Genomic DNA, 15,516 nt, shown 5'->3' with positions numbered 1-15,516 from the left:
GTGCAACAGATTAATGGGTTCTATCCATTGAATTCAATGAATAAACACTGATGAAGTTTTCTGACCTCTGCACTTGGGCCACTAAGTGAGATAGCATTTCATATACCCATGCTGCTTAATAATACCTAGTACCTCCCAAAGGATAGCTGAACTTCCCTTTTTGTAAAGTTTACATTGTCCATCTATCCCTTCTAAAAGGTTACTCAGTCTATTCTCTACAGTTTGTTGGTGATGCTGAGCCTGTGCTACAACTACTATCACTCCTTTAGGATAAAAATGTTCCATCCAAAATATTTCTATTTGAAAAGACTGAAGCTCTTTGTTCCCAACAAGAAGGACACATTCAACCATTTTGAAAATGCACTGGTTTCTATGACTTCAACTGACCTTTTGGCCACTGAGTACTACAAACTAATAAACAGGATTGGAATAAGGAATATCATCAAAAATTACCCAGCACAGGATTTTGTGATTTAACCCTTAACCATAAACAGAAATATTTGCAGGATTAAAACTGAACGACTGTTAAACATTTGTAGGATCAAAGCATAAACTTTATTAAAAAAAATTGTCCAAGTAAATGAAAATAGAACCTTTATGTATTCCATTTTCAGAAGATGTTCAGCAGTTTCATTTGCAGAATTTATAATATAAAGAGGCTCTCCCCTTGAGTCTGTAGAGGAAACATGATGCATATATTTATTTTATTTGAAATCCCTTTAGTTTACCATGTTTTACATACATACCCACAGAAATGATGCAACCATGATGTGACTAAACCTTTTAAAGATCAAGTAAAGCATCATGAGAAACAAGGAAAGTAGTACCCTTCTGGTTTAAAGGCAGATTAAAAAACTAACTAGAAAAATAATATTCTATTTAACTAAGTGTTGGCCATAAAAAAAATTACGAAATAAAAAAAATTCAACTGAAAAAGAGAGAGGTATGACCTTCCTGATAGTCTTCCATCCCATTACCGCTCATATTAACAAAATACACATTTTTTCTTAGCAGAAAAATGCAGTTACTTCTTAGGTATTTCAGTTGTAAACCATATATTTTCCAACCTAAGGCAGGCAGAGGGCAAAAAGTTTTCCTTTTCATCTTAAATTTAATCATTATTTTTTCCTTTTAATTTAAGCGACACAAGCGGAGGCTAGAATTTTAAACTGCACATAAAACTTTTACAAAGCAATGTTGTATTTGAAGGTGTTGGAAAAAAATGGATCTGATTTTTTTTCCTGAAGAAATAGAACAAGAAAGTATTTCTTTGCATGCTTAATTGCGCAAAAAGCTTATGTAATTAAATGCATGACTGAAGGCTTGTTTTTCATTGTTTCCTCAAGCAATAGTTAAAGTTTTGCCTCTAACACACCCACACAAATTTTTCTCAACATAAATTATACTTAAACTCAAGCCAGAGGAAAGTGCATGCAAACCTCTACTATAGGGCAACAGTCTGAATTACAGTTTATGGGCTATTTACTCCACTTCGGGTGCTGACAGACATGCAGCTCCCCAGTCCAACTCATGATGCTTAACAGAAAACACTGAGTTAGACCAACCCTCCTGACCCAACAGATGCTCACTGTTGAATCAGGAGGTTGGAGCATGGAGCTCCATTTTGGAGCTGGCTGAGCAAGAGAGGCTACATGTCTTCAGCCTCTTTCCCTAGCACCCCACCCTCCCCCCCAGCTCTGTTGCTGACTCAGGATGGGAAGGGGAGCAAGGTCCATTCTGGGGTTTACTCAGCCTGTGCTGCCAGGGGACGATTGGAGCCCCCCTGCCTGGGACTGGACAAAGCCCAGACAAACTCCCTCCCCTCCTTTCCATTGTGAAGACAGCACTAGGGATGGGACTGGGCTGCTTTAGCCCAGCTCTGCTCCTGATCTGTACTAACAGAAGTTAGTGAAGGCATTCTGCTTTGGACTTTCATTTAATGAGGGTTCATTTGTCAGGTGATTGGGCACTTTTTCAAGCACTTTACAGCCATGAACTTCTGTCAGTGTGCAGCTGTAGAACGCTTTCAGTGGCCGATCGTGCAACAAAACGTCACTTCTGTCAGCACACTCAATCTGGACAAATATTTTGCAATGTGATAACTCCAGGTTGATCTATACTGACTTGGACAGAATAAATCAATTGCTTGCAGTGAACTCAATAAAGCAATTCCAGCAGTAAAAACAGTATTTTAAGTAACAACCATCATCTCTTATAATACCATTACACTGGGGTAGAATCATTAAATTAATATTCTTGCAGTAACCAATTTATGCATTTAGTGCTCAATTGTGACACCTTACAGCTGCACTAGCCTGCTATGTACAGCACTAGATAGCAGAAGGTAACTTTTCTTCAATGGTGAATCTTGCAAATGGAGTCAGTGATAGAACCATTACAAGTATCTATATTTCAGCAGTAAAACTTCAGTTCACAAGTTAGATAGTCATTCAACTGAATTGTAAGTGTCAAGCTATAATGACCTTACCAGTAAATTCAAGGCACTTCATAATGATTTTCCTCAGATATGCTGTTGCAGTCAAATCATGGTTTCTAATTCTTGTTTCAGTTCCAAGCTGTAGTACAGTCAAGGTATGTAAAGGAGGCCCCTTCTGCCCCTGTTTCATCAAGTTTACTACAACCTTGTAGGGAAGGGAAGAAAAAAAGTTTACTATAGTCCAGTAAATTAAGACGCTCTCAATATTCCCCAACTAGTAATGCCAGCCTTAATGCCTTGCTCCTTTCCTTCAAACAGGTCTATGCCCATGATTTTCTACAGGTACTTTGCCAACCCTGTTTCAAGTCAGTGTCTTTAAATTTAATTCACTCCACAAAAATAGGTTTACCACAAGTCTGTAACAATAAACCGAAGAAAAATCTTTGTTATCCTTTTATCTGACACTCACAATGAATCCCCGTCTTAAAAGATACTTTAAGTTAGCTACTAAGTAGAGATTTCACTCTGCTGAACAAATACTCCTCAACAAAACAACAGCCCCTGGGGCAAAGAGAACCATCACTAATCTAGAATAGAACACTGGTTCACTGACGTGGGCAAAAAGCGCCTAGCCCCTGGTTGGGGGCACTAAGGCACTCAAAGCGCAGGAAGGCCTACAGCAGTCTTAAATTCAACAACTGAGAAAACTCTGGGGAAACTATCAAGGGGCAACAACAACTATTACAGCCATTCCTCTGGAAATTCAGCCTAAGTTCCACAAGTCTAATACAATGGGGACCTTGATCAGGGGCTGTAAGGCTATGGGCAGAAGTTACACATCAACCAATTCGAGATGATCAGAATCTAATTTAAACCTGTAACAGAACAGAAGTTCAGTGCACTTAAGCCGCTTTAAAAATGGCCAAAACTGTTTTAAGATAAGCCTGGTTGGGTGCAGTATCAGACTGAACTGATTTAGGTTAAACTGGTTTATGGAATTTCTGTCCAAGCTTCCCACCTGCCCCCATCCCATTCAAATTAACTCAGTCCCCGGGCCTCCCACGATGCTTTGCAGCCTTGGGCTGTCCCGTCTGCTCCAGCAGAGGAGGATCTGTAACACCCCTGTGGAATCCCACCAGGACCTCAGGACTGCCAGGACCTCCCTAGCCAGAGCATTATTACTCTTCAAGCCAGCTGAAGAGGAGGAAAAAGGGTGGAAGGGGCAACCCACCCTCTCCCCTACCCCAGCATCAGACCCCCAGCCAGGTGCTACCAGGGACTGCAAGGGTTTAGAGGCATGTGCTGGGCAGCCAAGTAAGGCTGGGCCCTGCTCAGCTGCATTTGGGTGCCTTTGACAGTGGCTTGCAGCTGGGAGAAATGTTCTATCGCCCCCCAGTTACTAGTACAGGCCGCTGCAGGGGCCTGGCTGCCTTGAATCCAATTATCCTGGGGCTTTTTGAATGTCTGTAGTTAGCTTAAATGACCATAGCCCTGAAATTACTCAAATTTGATGGGACTAAAGCCAAAATAAAAAAAAAGTGTCCTGGGAAGCATATACCTTATTACAGATCTGAGGAGATCCCACTCTCTCAAAAGTAAGTGACAGCTTGGGGTCTAAACCTGTATAACCCAATTTTAATTTCCAAAAGAGCAAAAGAAGCCAGCATTGAAAAAAGCTCTTTTCTCCTTTGGAGAGAAGAAATTATTTTTCACTTTAATAGCCTACATAGAATTACTCCTTTTTGGGGTAGTTGCATCCATGTTCACCTAGGAAAGTGACAAGATTTGTTCTCCAGAAGGAAGTAATCTCAGCATTTTGTACAAATACCATAAACATCCATCCTCAAGGAAGAAAGAACAAATTTTTTCCACCAAGTTCTCATGCATCTATTATGCATGACTGTACATGATTTCAATAATATTTTGCTTGGGGAAAAGGTTGTAGCTACCTCTAAATTAGTCCGTGTTCTCATTCTACATTATTTTTCTTTTTGCAACAAAAAGAAAGCAAAACATGCTATATGCAACAAAAGACTTGCTCTACTTGAATGAATGGAACCTGTTAAGGCCATTAATGCCAACCCTACCCAGCACAGATATCCTTACTGAAAATCAAGTATGTGGGCTTCATGGCTAATCTGTGTTAGTTGATGTAACCTGATATAGCTGCTTTGCAACTTCTGGTCCACAGAGTTAAGCAAATCTTTACACTGAGATGCATACCTTTTTTATTTCAAAATTAAGCAATACATTGGTAACATCTTCATGTAATGCTACTTCTGCTGTACCAGGCAAAGTTTCTTCTGGAGTGCTCTGTGTTGACACTGTGGTCTCAGTTCTTCTAGTTTTTCCTGCCATTTGCAAATGATAGTTTCAAAGAAATATATATAAGCTTTTTAAAATTGGCATTGATAGCACTAAATAGCAGAAGGTAACTTACTTTTTCCAATCGTGGACCTTGAAATGGAGTCAGTAATAGAACCATTATAGGTATCTATATTCTAGGAATAAAACTTAAGTTCACCAGTTGAATGATTCCCTAACTCAGTGTAAATTTTTAGTTAAAAATTACCAATTGCTGCTTCTCATATTTTTACTTATTTTTTACAACCAAATATAAAACAATGTGAATAGAGGTTATATTTAAAAAAAAAAAAAAAGCACAAACCCCAATAGAATATGTTCTCTTAGGTAGTACAAGAGATGTATACAAACACCGAGTAATTAATCTTGCTTTTTAAATCTCTTTACTTCTACTGAAGTTTAATTGAAAATAAATACTCTTTTTATAGTTTACACAACAAAACAGAAAACTTTCCTACCTTCCTTTTGCACTTCTGTTTTTGTTTCATTTAACTTATCATCTGCTTCACCAAGGTTTTCTGTCAGTACCTTCAGCAAAACGTTCAAATCTTCCTGACTTAGAATAACCTATGAAGAAGTAGTTAATTTTTTTTCAGCAGGTCATGCATTATCAGGTCCTTAAAGTATTCAAAAATTAATATAGGAAAGCAGCATTCATGGCCAGAATATTCTAGCCTGTTATCTACCATGTATCACAATCATCAACACCAAAAACAAACAAACTAACAAACAAACAAAGTCAAACATCACAACCCAGGTTTCATTATAGTCCTTACAAGTCTTGATGTGTGCTCCATAGAAAGGAAACCTATGCCACCTAGCAGGTTATGACCCTTAGAACCATGAAAAAAAAAACACAACTAAAAACCTGGCTAGAAATAAATGGGATCTGCTTTTACTTCCAGCATTTTATTTCTAAAAGACTTAAAGCTCATGTGGCTTTCCTACAAAGGAAATACATTCTAAATTGGTTATCATAGTATTTTCTTTTGTTTTGCTGTATTCTTTCAACAAAAGACAATTATGCCTATTTACTTCAATCTCCTCTAAAGGTAACAATGCAAAAAGTGTTGTTTGCCCCTAACCAACCTGAAATTTTAATGAAACTCCAAGTCATTCTTTCCTGACATTTACACAGAAACATTAATCCTTCTCCATACACATGGAACAAATCATTAGGTTTCAATAGAATTACACAGTGTTCTATCTGTGCCTAAAAGCAAAGCAACATAAAAATCATCATTGTGTTCGCTATTTCTAGTTAGTTTTTTATTTTTAAATAAATACTTACATTCAAGATATCAAGACACCCTTTGATTTCCAACATGGGAATTGTATGATACCAAGCTGCAGCTAAGTTTCGATTCACAATCAGATTCAGGTTGATAGGATGAAGTATCTGAATGTCAGAATGTGGAAAACCTGGCTGTACACTTGTCCTAACAAAGACCAAACAAAATTTGAAACCGAACTATAATGACATGTTTTAATATTTAAAAATCCCCAAGAATATACACAATTTGCTAAGGAAAATAAAAAGAATTAGGAAAATGCAAATACGTTTCTATACAGTCAACATCTGTATTTAAATGAGTTTCAAGATGAAAGGTAACTTAATTTGAAAGGTGCATGTAAGACTGACTAATATTTGGTTCCATCACACACAATTCTTAAATCAGAGAAGTCAAGTCATATAACCTTTGGGAAGCAAATTAGGCCATGGAAAGGTACCTTATCTGTAGAATTAAATATATACATCTTTGTAGTGATATAAAAAGGGAACATACAGCCCTTTAAGCTGTTTGTAGCACTACAAAAATGCTTTCAAGGTATTTTCGGATTAGACAATCTTCTTAGTAGGGCCTAAAATGTATAGTTATATATAGCACTATAGGACAATAGGGATCTCTAGGATCCCCAGCATCCCAATCCTGTTCTTCCTCTCCACCCTCCTCAGCAGGGAGGGAGGAATGGAGAGTGGATGTTTCCCTCCCTGATAGCCTCCAGCAGCAGGCTGTCAGAGAACCTGCAGGGCATGTGGTCCTTTGGTCACCTGAGTAATCCTAGGTCTGGCAGGAGGGGGAAAAGGAGCAGGGGCGTTCCTGCCACCACAAAGTCCCCTAGCAAGAGCTGGGCTTTGGCTGCAGCACAAGATGAGCTTGGCAGGGGCAAGGAAAACAGTTTTTTGCCCCTGCTACCACAATCATTGACATCCTACCCTCAATCCCAAGCTCCCTCAGGGTCAGAGGGATAGAAGAAGCAGCTCCCAATTACACCCCTGACTGGAGAGCTTGCCTTTGGAGGTGACCCTAGCACTCCAGGCAAGGGACTGGAATTCCTTTAGGCCCACACAGCAACACATTTTCATGTAGTGCCACAAAGTGCTTAGACGCTTAGATAAACTGTTGACTGTTCTGTTAAACCTTAATGTAGCAAAACGTACCGAGACACCTTGAGCTTTGTGAACTGCACATACATTTCATCAACAACTGGAGGGAGTAAAGCATCTTCCACAGATACCAAGTTAAACTTGTTTTGTACTCTGATCAAACCAAGGTCTACTACTATAGCATTATGGGACACTGAAGACTGAGGTATGACTATAACTGGAGCTTTTAAATCAATGTCCACTGAAAGGCGGAAACTCCTCTGAGCCAGGCCTTTCACACTGGTTGCAGCCTTTTCTGCAGCGTGGACTGTAGCAGCACTCAGTGCCTCCTTTGCTGTTTGGAAATTGCTCAGGAAGTTCTACAAATCAAAAAGAGAGAAAAGGGAAAAACAAAGCTGTTAGCAGTCAAGAATAAAGAACGGCTACGTTTTCTGGCCTTACTTATCCTACATCAAGAAAACATTTGAAGAGAAAGGAGATAACCTCTGTCAGGCAGGCAAAAAGGTACCAACTGGAATTTTATATTATTGGACATAACTGAATTTATATTTGGTCTGTAATTATGCTGTCATTTACTTCTTAGAGGTGTGAATTTTTTCCCTTCTCCCTCTCTGCCTTTTTAAGGCCCTACAAAGAAGAACATCCACTACAATATTCCACAATATAGTTCAACTGTGGAAACTGATCTTTCAACTATGAATGGAGTTGAGGGATATGATTTCAAAGGCATTTAATCAATTTGGACTACTAAATTCTCATTTATTCAATTGCAAGCTGACTATTAAAACATCTTTGGAAGACTTGAAAAATCCTAGCTCAGACCTAAAGTATAAAAAAAACAAACTAATAACTTTCATCTTCTTGGGGCATTCAGCATTAAAAATACCAGGAGTTAATTTAAACTAGTATTTTGTTTCTTGGTGGGCTTTGGGGGTTTTTTGGTTTGTCTGTTTGTTTTTAAAGGTCATCATGCGGTGCTTTAGTTAAAACAGAACATGAATACTTTAAAATGCCTATGTACCCTTCAGAAATCACTACAACACAGAAAGGAGTGTGGTGTGTAAGCAAGTGGAACTCCTGGCCAATTTAATTCTTTAATCATTCAGCAGTAGTGCCTTCAAACACAGTTCTACAACATTCTTAACTCTTTCTTCTGTGTAAGTAGCCAAAATGTCAGATACAGTTTTGAAACATGAAGCACAGGTGTGTGCTATAAATCCTACTTAAAAGTTTGAGTCCTGTCTACTAGGTACAAGTACTTACTTTATAAAAGCTTTGTATGAAATGGAAGCGTAAGTTGCAAATACCTATAAAATAAATACTTCATAGGACTTAGGAATAAAAAGGAGGAAAATTAGGTCTCATGAATTGTAGGTCATGAGAAGAGTAACAACCAACTGTGACAATTGAGAACATTTTTAATGCTGGTTTCTGTATGTTTGTGCTGATTTCTAGTTCTACACAGTAACTGAGGCAGTACACAAACAGCAAGTGTTTCTCCTAGTAAACAGGAATTCAAACTCTCATAAAAATCAGTATTATCTTTTGAAATTTAAGCAAGCAGAAATTAATAGAAATGCTTCAATCATTCAAATTCCTACTGGTATATAGTAAGAATCAAGTCTATTCTTCTGTAATGGACACCAAGTTTTCAGTGGCTTGTATGAAGAGGATGTACACAAAGAAGGCTAATTTAGCCATGTAGCATAAACAAACAGCAAATCTTACCAGAAGCGATGTGAGAAATTTATGAAGATAAACTATCTGGATGCAGCCTACTTTCAGAGAGATAATACCATCTACTTTGGACATATCAACATAGGCTTCTTTCTTAGTAGCATATGGATATAATGACAAGTTGAAACTGAAAACTTCATCTCCTACAATAGAGACAGCCTGAAAGAGATTTACAGTATTTGAAACCATCATTCTAGTAGAAAATAAAGTTATTAACTTTTTTTTTTGTTTTGTTTTTTTTTTGTTTTAAGAAAAAACAGCAGTCTGCTGGAGGCTTATGAAGGAAAGCAAGTAAACTGAATATGAGGAGTCCAAAGTGTTAAGTACCAAAAGAATACTCTTTCTACATTTATTTGTGGCTTAAGTAGTTGTACACATTTTTCAAATATCTAATCAATTCTCAAATTTATCTTTATAGCCAGAAGTTTGTAGTAGTCCAAATCCTTGCAAAAGCTATATAGCTTCTTTAATGAATACATGACTTTAGCATATGAATGCAATCAACAACTGTTTCAAATAATGAAGTCAAGCCAAGCTAAGAGTGTCCATTCTGAAGTCTATTGACATTTTTCATAATCTAACCAAAACTGAAGAGCCTTTATTCAAATAAAGTACGTTTCCAGGTATATAATACGATCAGTTGTTCAATTAGAAATTCCTCAAAATTAAGGTTAAAAAATTGAAAGCATTTCTTTAAAACATTTCAGATGTACAATCATGGAAAAATTGTACACTGTTTGTTTAAATGCCACAACCTGGCATGAACACAACTCAATAAGGAATGCCTTGCCAGTTTGATAGTAACTTGAGAGATGCAAGTTATTTATTATTATTCCATATTTTCTGCAATCCATGTACAACCTTTTTTTTTTTTTTTTTTAAATCTATGCATGTAGCACAAGGCTGACAGCTGCATGCAAAATATGATCCCTACACCCAATTCCATGCATGATTCCTCTATTTTCCAGTCTCCTGAATCCCAGGCTTCATTAATCTGGTACTGAAAAGGACTTTCACATGACCAAATTCTCATTCTTTAGGTACAAAACCAGGAAGTAATTTTATCTTTTAATACATATACATTCTCTATTGAGCAAAATATAACCAACATTAAGCAACTGATGCAATCAATAACACCTGATTTTTTTCCCCTTTTTGCTTATTTATTGCCTTTTCTTGCTTAATTTATGAAAATGTATTATTAGTTCAGAAATGCAAAAAGTTATGTTTATGTAAATTATTTAACTGCTCCTACAAGTTTAATGCCTAACCACACCCCTACTCTCAGTAAAAACAATAAAAAGATAGCTAGAATTTATTACTGCAAACTTCTTGACTTGAGTTTCAAGTCCTTGATGCGCATTCCTGCTGTCGTATAAACTTTATTTATAGATCTTTATGCAAAATCGTAAAAAACTTCATTTCTCTGAGAGACTATTTGTATTACTTACAATGAATTGATTTTAAATCTTCAATTTGAAAACTAGAACTGTTGTCAGTAGGTCATAACTGCAATAATTTGATCCAATACTAACAAGTAAATGTGTAGAAAGACTAAGACAACCTAACGCTTCCTGTATTTCATTAAATGCTCCCATTTGTAAGCCAAAAAACCATTCGCTTTGTTCTCATGTTTCCTACTACATGGAAATTTAGAGGGTGATTTAATACTACAAACCTCTTTTTCAACATGCTCGTGATATTCACTTATTTGAAATCAGGTATATGCATCACATGCAATATTCCAAACCTGGTTCTAGAAATCAGATTTTAAAATAAGAATCTATACTATATTATCTGCCTATTGGTCCTTGCCTCTGGTCTATGCTTGCTATTCAACTGAGAATTTTTATTCAGTACAAAATTGATTATTATTAGTTCCCTGGAATCATCTGTGGGTATTTATTTGTTATAATTTACAGTAAGTAAATACATGCACATTTAAAACAGCAGAAAGCACCTTTTTACTCAAGTACTTAGCTTACATTTCAAAGGGTGTTGCAGCCATCTTTTTACACTTAAGTTGTATGAGTTTATTTACCCATTATAATTAGGTTTGCCAGGATTCAATTAAAAATAAATAAAAAAAATAAAAATACATAAGTAAAAAATAGGTAAACTCTAATGTTGATTTCACTTCGCTTGCAGGCCAACAAAAATATGTCCATCGTTAACTGAAATACACAGAAAGGGGATGCAAGAAAAATGATGCCTGATGGAGTACATGAAGGCAGGGAGAACAGTTCTACAGAACCATGCTGCTTGTAGTTTGGACTGCAACTCACAGAAACCCCAGGGGACTGAGAACAAAGGAAGAGGAAGTGACAAGAAAATGAGGGAGCTACAGGCAGCTGGAGCTGGGACTTATAGCAGCTCTGATGCTCAGCGGCCAGCAGTCCTACAGTAGTTATATTTGTCATAGCAGGGAATTAAACTGCACTATAATAATAATAAATAAGATAAGGTCATTAATAAATTGTCTACCCCCACACCTCACTTCAAGCAATCTTGAAAAATTTAATTGATAAAAATCTAAATTAATTCTTAAAAATAAATATTGAAATTATGCATAAAAGTTACTTTAAAAAACTGAGTTCTACCAAGCCTAGTTGCAAGTGTTTCACTTGCTTTTTCTAACTATTTTCACTTGATTCTGTACACTTTACACAAAATACAAATAAAGAAATAAAACCATACAAAAATCTGTTACCAGGAATTATACCTTTTTATGAATAGTTCTTGAATCAACATCTGTGACAATTATGTCTTTAAGCCGGGCAAAAAAGACAGTATTACTTGGCTGAAGGAAGAGAGACGAGTCAAGACCTGCAACAGATTTATATGAATTTACCATTCAAGCTACTTGGGAAGTATTGTAGTCTGGTAGTTTGAAAATAGAAGGGACTGGAATTTTGGGAGCTCTTAGAAGAGATAACAGAATTTACCTTCTGTAACATTATTACCCCTATTTTCCTCAAGGGTGACTTCAGCTATTAAAATGTAACAAAGTAAGTAATTTTGAGATAGAAAGACATTTGCATCCTGCAACCCCTTTTGAGAAAGCAGACAATTAAAAAAAACAAAAAAAAATTTGGCATAAAAATGCTGTTTTATATCCAAACTATATCACCACTGAAATCTAACTGGAAGAGGTAACTATTTATACTTCTTCAAATGCCAAATGCCATGGCATTTCTTTAAAAAAAGAAAAATAAAATAAATTTTAAAAATGGATAAACTGGGGTGAAAGTATTTGCATCTAGCCTGGTGAATATATTCAGTTGTTAGTATGCCATTTATAACCATTCATTACTAATTGCTGGATATTTGCTAGGAAGCAAGCCATTAGTAATCCCCTTTGCTCTATTCTGTGATAACAGTCAGACTGAAATAAAAGGTCCCTCATCTGTTAGGGTAGGCAGACAGACATTTTGTTGTGGCATCATCTGATCCACCTGATCATTAGAATTAGACTTCACTTGTCTTACAGTCCTACAGGGCTGGGGCTCTTGAGACTGCTGGGGCTTCAAGGGGCCCAGTTCTCAGAGCAACAGCCCTGGGTGCCATGCCCCAGGCATCCCTTGTGGGGGATTCCCAGGCCATGGATCTTCAAGAAGGGGAGCCTTCAAACATGCAACCTGAGTTGAGAGGGACAGCAGACAAACTGCAGGAGGAATTCCCAGAGCACTCAGTAAGTGAACAGATGTTCTCCCTTATAAAAATGTCATCAACCTTGATTAGGTTTGCTCACACAAACATTTTTGGGCAACTGGAGAATGACAAGGGGTGGGGACATCTGTTTGCTTGCAACTTGTGCTGCCATAAAAACGTTTATGGAGGCACAAGTGTGACATCTGTTTGCACCCTTAAATTACTGACAGCTAATCAGAAATACGAGAAGTTCCAACTAAAAGGAAGACTTCCAGGAAAACAGAACATGAATATACATATTTGGGTGCTAATTAAATATGCAAAGTTCAGTTGCCTATAAGAGAGTTAAATCTTTTTTTTTCCCTCTCCCCCAATTTTAACCTTTTATACTTATCGAAGTTACTGGTTTCACACAGCTAAATTAAGTAACTAGAAGTAACACAATGAGGAAGCTGTCTACAATATGCTACTACCCTATTTTTTAAAAAAAATGTAGTTGTATATGACTGCATAATGTTCCTATCAATACAAGGTCACTACTGTAATGGTTGTTTTGTAGAAAATCTTTACATGACAGTGGGTACATCTACATGTGCACTTTATTCCAGAGCCAATTAGTCTACTTTGTAGTAAAGTGTCACCTTCTACATATGCACCATTATTAGAGCTCAGTAAACTAAATCAACTCCACTGTGAGACAGTACTATCCCAGCAGTACTATCTTATAGTGGAGTGATTTACTTTGCTGAAATGCACATGTAAAATAGTCAATAATCTGGCATAAAGTGCACCTCGTCAGCTCAGTCAGCCTGAGGCCTGCTTCATCCCGACTCAAAATGCTGCTGTTGTGGGTGCACATGTAAATGCTGCGCCCAGGAGCAATTTACTCCGGCTCAAACTGCTCTGGAGCTTGCATCATGTTAATTGCACTTGTAGATGCACCCAATGTCTAGCAAGTCTAAGACTCTATATAAAATAGTTATGCTTATACTAAACAGAGTCTAAAAGATATCCAACTAATTGCATAACCTGAAAGATACTGGCAAAGATAGTTACTCTGGCCAAAGGATGAAATGCTATTGAAGGTTATAAGAATGAGAGAGAGGGGTGAATTTGTGGTCCTAAGAACTGGGTCTTACAAAAAGGAAGAAAATAATGGCCATTCTTCATAGGAAAGTTAAAGATATTCTTTATAATCTATTAAATGACTAGCAGTTTTTTCATCAATTCTTTAACAAAAGCAGGAATTTTTTGTGAGGTAAGGGAGCCATTACCTTGTATTTTTATTTCAGCAATGTTTTTATTCTCATCACAAACGTTTACGCAAAAGGCACCCAGCTTGGCAAAAAGCTTGAAGTGAAAAATGTCCTTATCCTTGGAGGTTTGGGTCGCTAGCAAAAAAGAAAGTAGTTAATAGTGCAGCTTTTCTTTATATGCTTAAGTATTTAGCCCTCCTCCACCCCTTAAATGTATTATTTGGCTTCTGTTTCTTCCCCACCCCCTTCTTTGAAGCACTGGAAAATTGCATGCGATTCAAAATATGCTAGTGCTTCCAAAGGTACCAAACTCTCAGGTGCCTAGGTGATGGGTCTTGATCACATGGCCAGAGTTAAACAGACTGCCAGATTTGAGAAAGCAAGGAATATTCCACCCAGTCAGATTAGCAAACACCACTGTGGTTTTTCCAAGCAAAGCTTAGGAATTCTGGGCTCCTATACACATGAATGGAGCCTGTTCCAATGTAATGGAAATTGAGTTAATTGGGTCTGCTGGAGCACAGAAATTGATGCACTCCAGCTACCTTCCACATCACATGCATGAGCATCACCATGTATCTCCACACTGAAAAAAATAGTAGTGCGCCGCTCTGAAATGAAACACACACAATGAGCTTCAGGTCAAAGTGCCCCACCACCATTTTTTAGCACAGGGATGCATGGCAACGCTGATGCATGTGACATGTGGGAGCTTTTAGTTAGCGCAGCTCACTAGTTAAAGCATCGGGTACCACATACCACAGCACACAAAAAATGCCCATGTTGTTAAAATGGAGATAAAAGAAACATCAAGCAGAGGCAATTTCTAACCCTGGACTCGCTTTACACTGCTGGGGTGGAAACAGTCACAGAAATAGGGACAGCGCAATTTGACCCTCAGCCCTGAAGTATTGAATTCTCTAGTATTAATGCAAAGATGAGAGAAATGGTTGTCTCAGTGGCTTGCAAAGACTGCAGTTCGATGATGCAAGTCAATAAATTTGGTACTGATGCCAACACTGTACACTGTAGCCTATACCTTTCTTCAAGCTAACATATTCGCGTTGCTTTTGCCCTTGCGTCTGTGACAGTCCTTCATCACTAGAATGCTGCCTGCTTGAAGCAACATCTGTTAGAAAGTTGAGAGCAGAGAGAAGCGCTTGTGTATGGAGCAGAAGGTTTAATGACGAAAAGACCACCTATTAAAAATCAAAAGATTCCATATTATAAAAAGGCAAATCAGAACAGGTTAATCTATAGTTCATGTTACTAAATGGTCTGATGTGATCTGGACAAATCAATTTCAAGTACCTTCTCAAGAATGCCGCAACTCCAAAATTACATAGTTCACCCAAACTAGCAGTAATGGACAAACTCTTTTCCAATCCACAAAGGGCAATGCATAGAACAAGCCTTATCCTACACTGATCCCACAGAGAAGGTCCAACTAGGTAATTGGGATGTTGAAGTGACGGGTATCTACTCTCTCTTGGGCACGGAGAGGCATCTAACATATCACCCAAAAACCTTACTCTCTGCATATGTCCCTTCTGTGCCCAATTTAAGCCTCAGGCAACTTCAAGTGACGCCCTGCACTTTATCACTCAAATGCCACACCTGTCAGATGTCTGAAGAGGGGTATTTGTGCCCAAAAGCTTGCAAAGAACAAGTTTTCCAACTAT

The 15,516-nt window shown here is 37.6% G+C and overlaps 1 protein-coding gene across 3 annotated transcripts in view; it reads right to left on the bottom strand.

The window, feature by feature from the left end:
- Positions 1-15,516, bottom strand: part of VPS13C (vacuolar protein sorting 13 homolog C) — a 157,411-nt gene that overhangs the window by 78,707 nt on the left and 63,188 nt on the right. For all 3 annotated transcript variants that reach the window (XM_059714788.1, XM_059714787.1, XM_006275348.4), the window contains exons 29-38: positions 14,874-15,033; positions 13,853-13,969; positions 11,650-11,753; positions 8,919-9,086; positions 7,245-7,549; positions 6,093-6,240; positions 5,260-5,368; positions 4,661-4,788; positions 2,489-2,642; positions 594-673 (exon numbers count right to left, since the gene is read on the bottom strand). In XM_059714788.1, the coding sequence (XP_059570771.1) occupies positions 594-673; positions 2,489-2,642; positions 4,661-4,788; positions 5,260-5,368; positions 6,093-6,240; positions 7,245-7,549; positions 8,919-9,086; positions 11,650-11,753; positions 13,853-13,969; positions 14,874-15,033 (1,473 nt within the window). The remainder of the gene's footprint in view (positions 1-593; positions 674-2,488; positions 2,643-4,660; positions 4,789-5,259; positions 5,369-6,092; positions 6,241-7,244; positions 7,550-8,918; positions 9,087-11,649; positions 11,754-13,852; positions 13,970-14,873; positions 15,034-15,516) is intronic.

Source organism: Alligator mississippiensis, chromosome 11, assembly GCF_030867095.1.
Source record: "Alligator mississippiensis isolate rAllMis1 chromosome 11, rAllMis1, whole genome shotgun sequence".
NCBI classification, from domain to species: domain Eukaryota; kingdom Metazoa; phylum Chordata; order Crocodylia; family Alligatoridae; genus Alligator; species Alligator mississippiensis.
The sequence above is the reverse complement of the archived record's forward strand: the minus strand, read 5'-3'. Positions and strand labels throughout refer to the sequence as shown.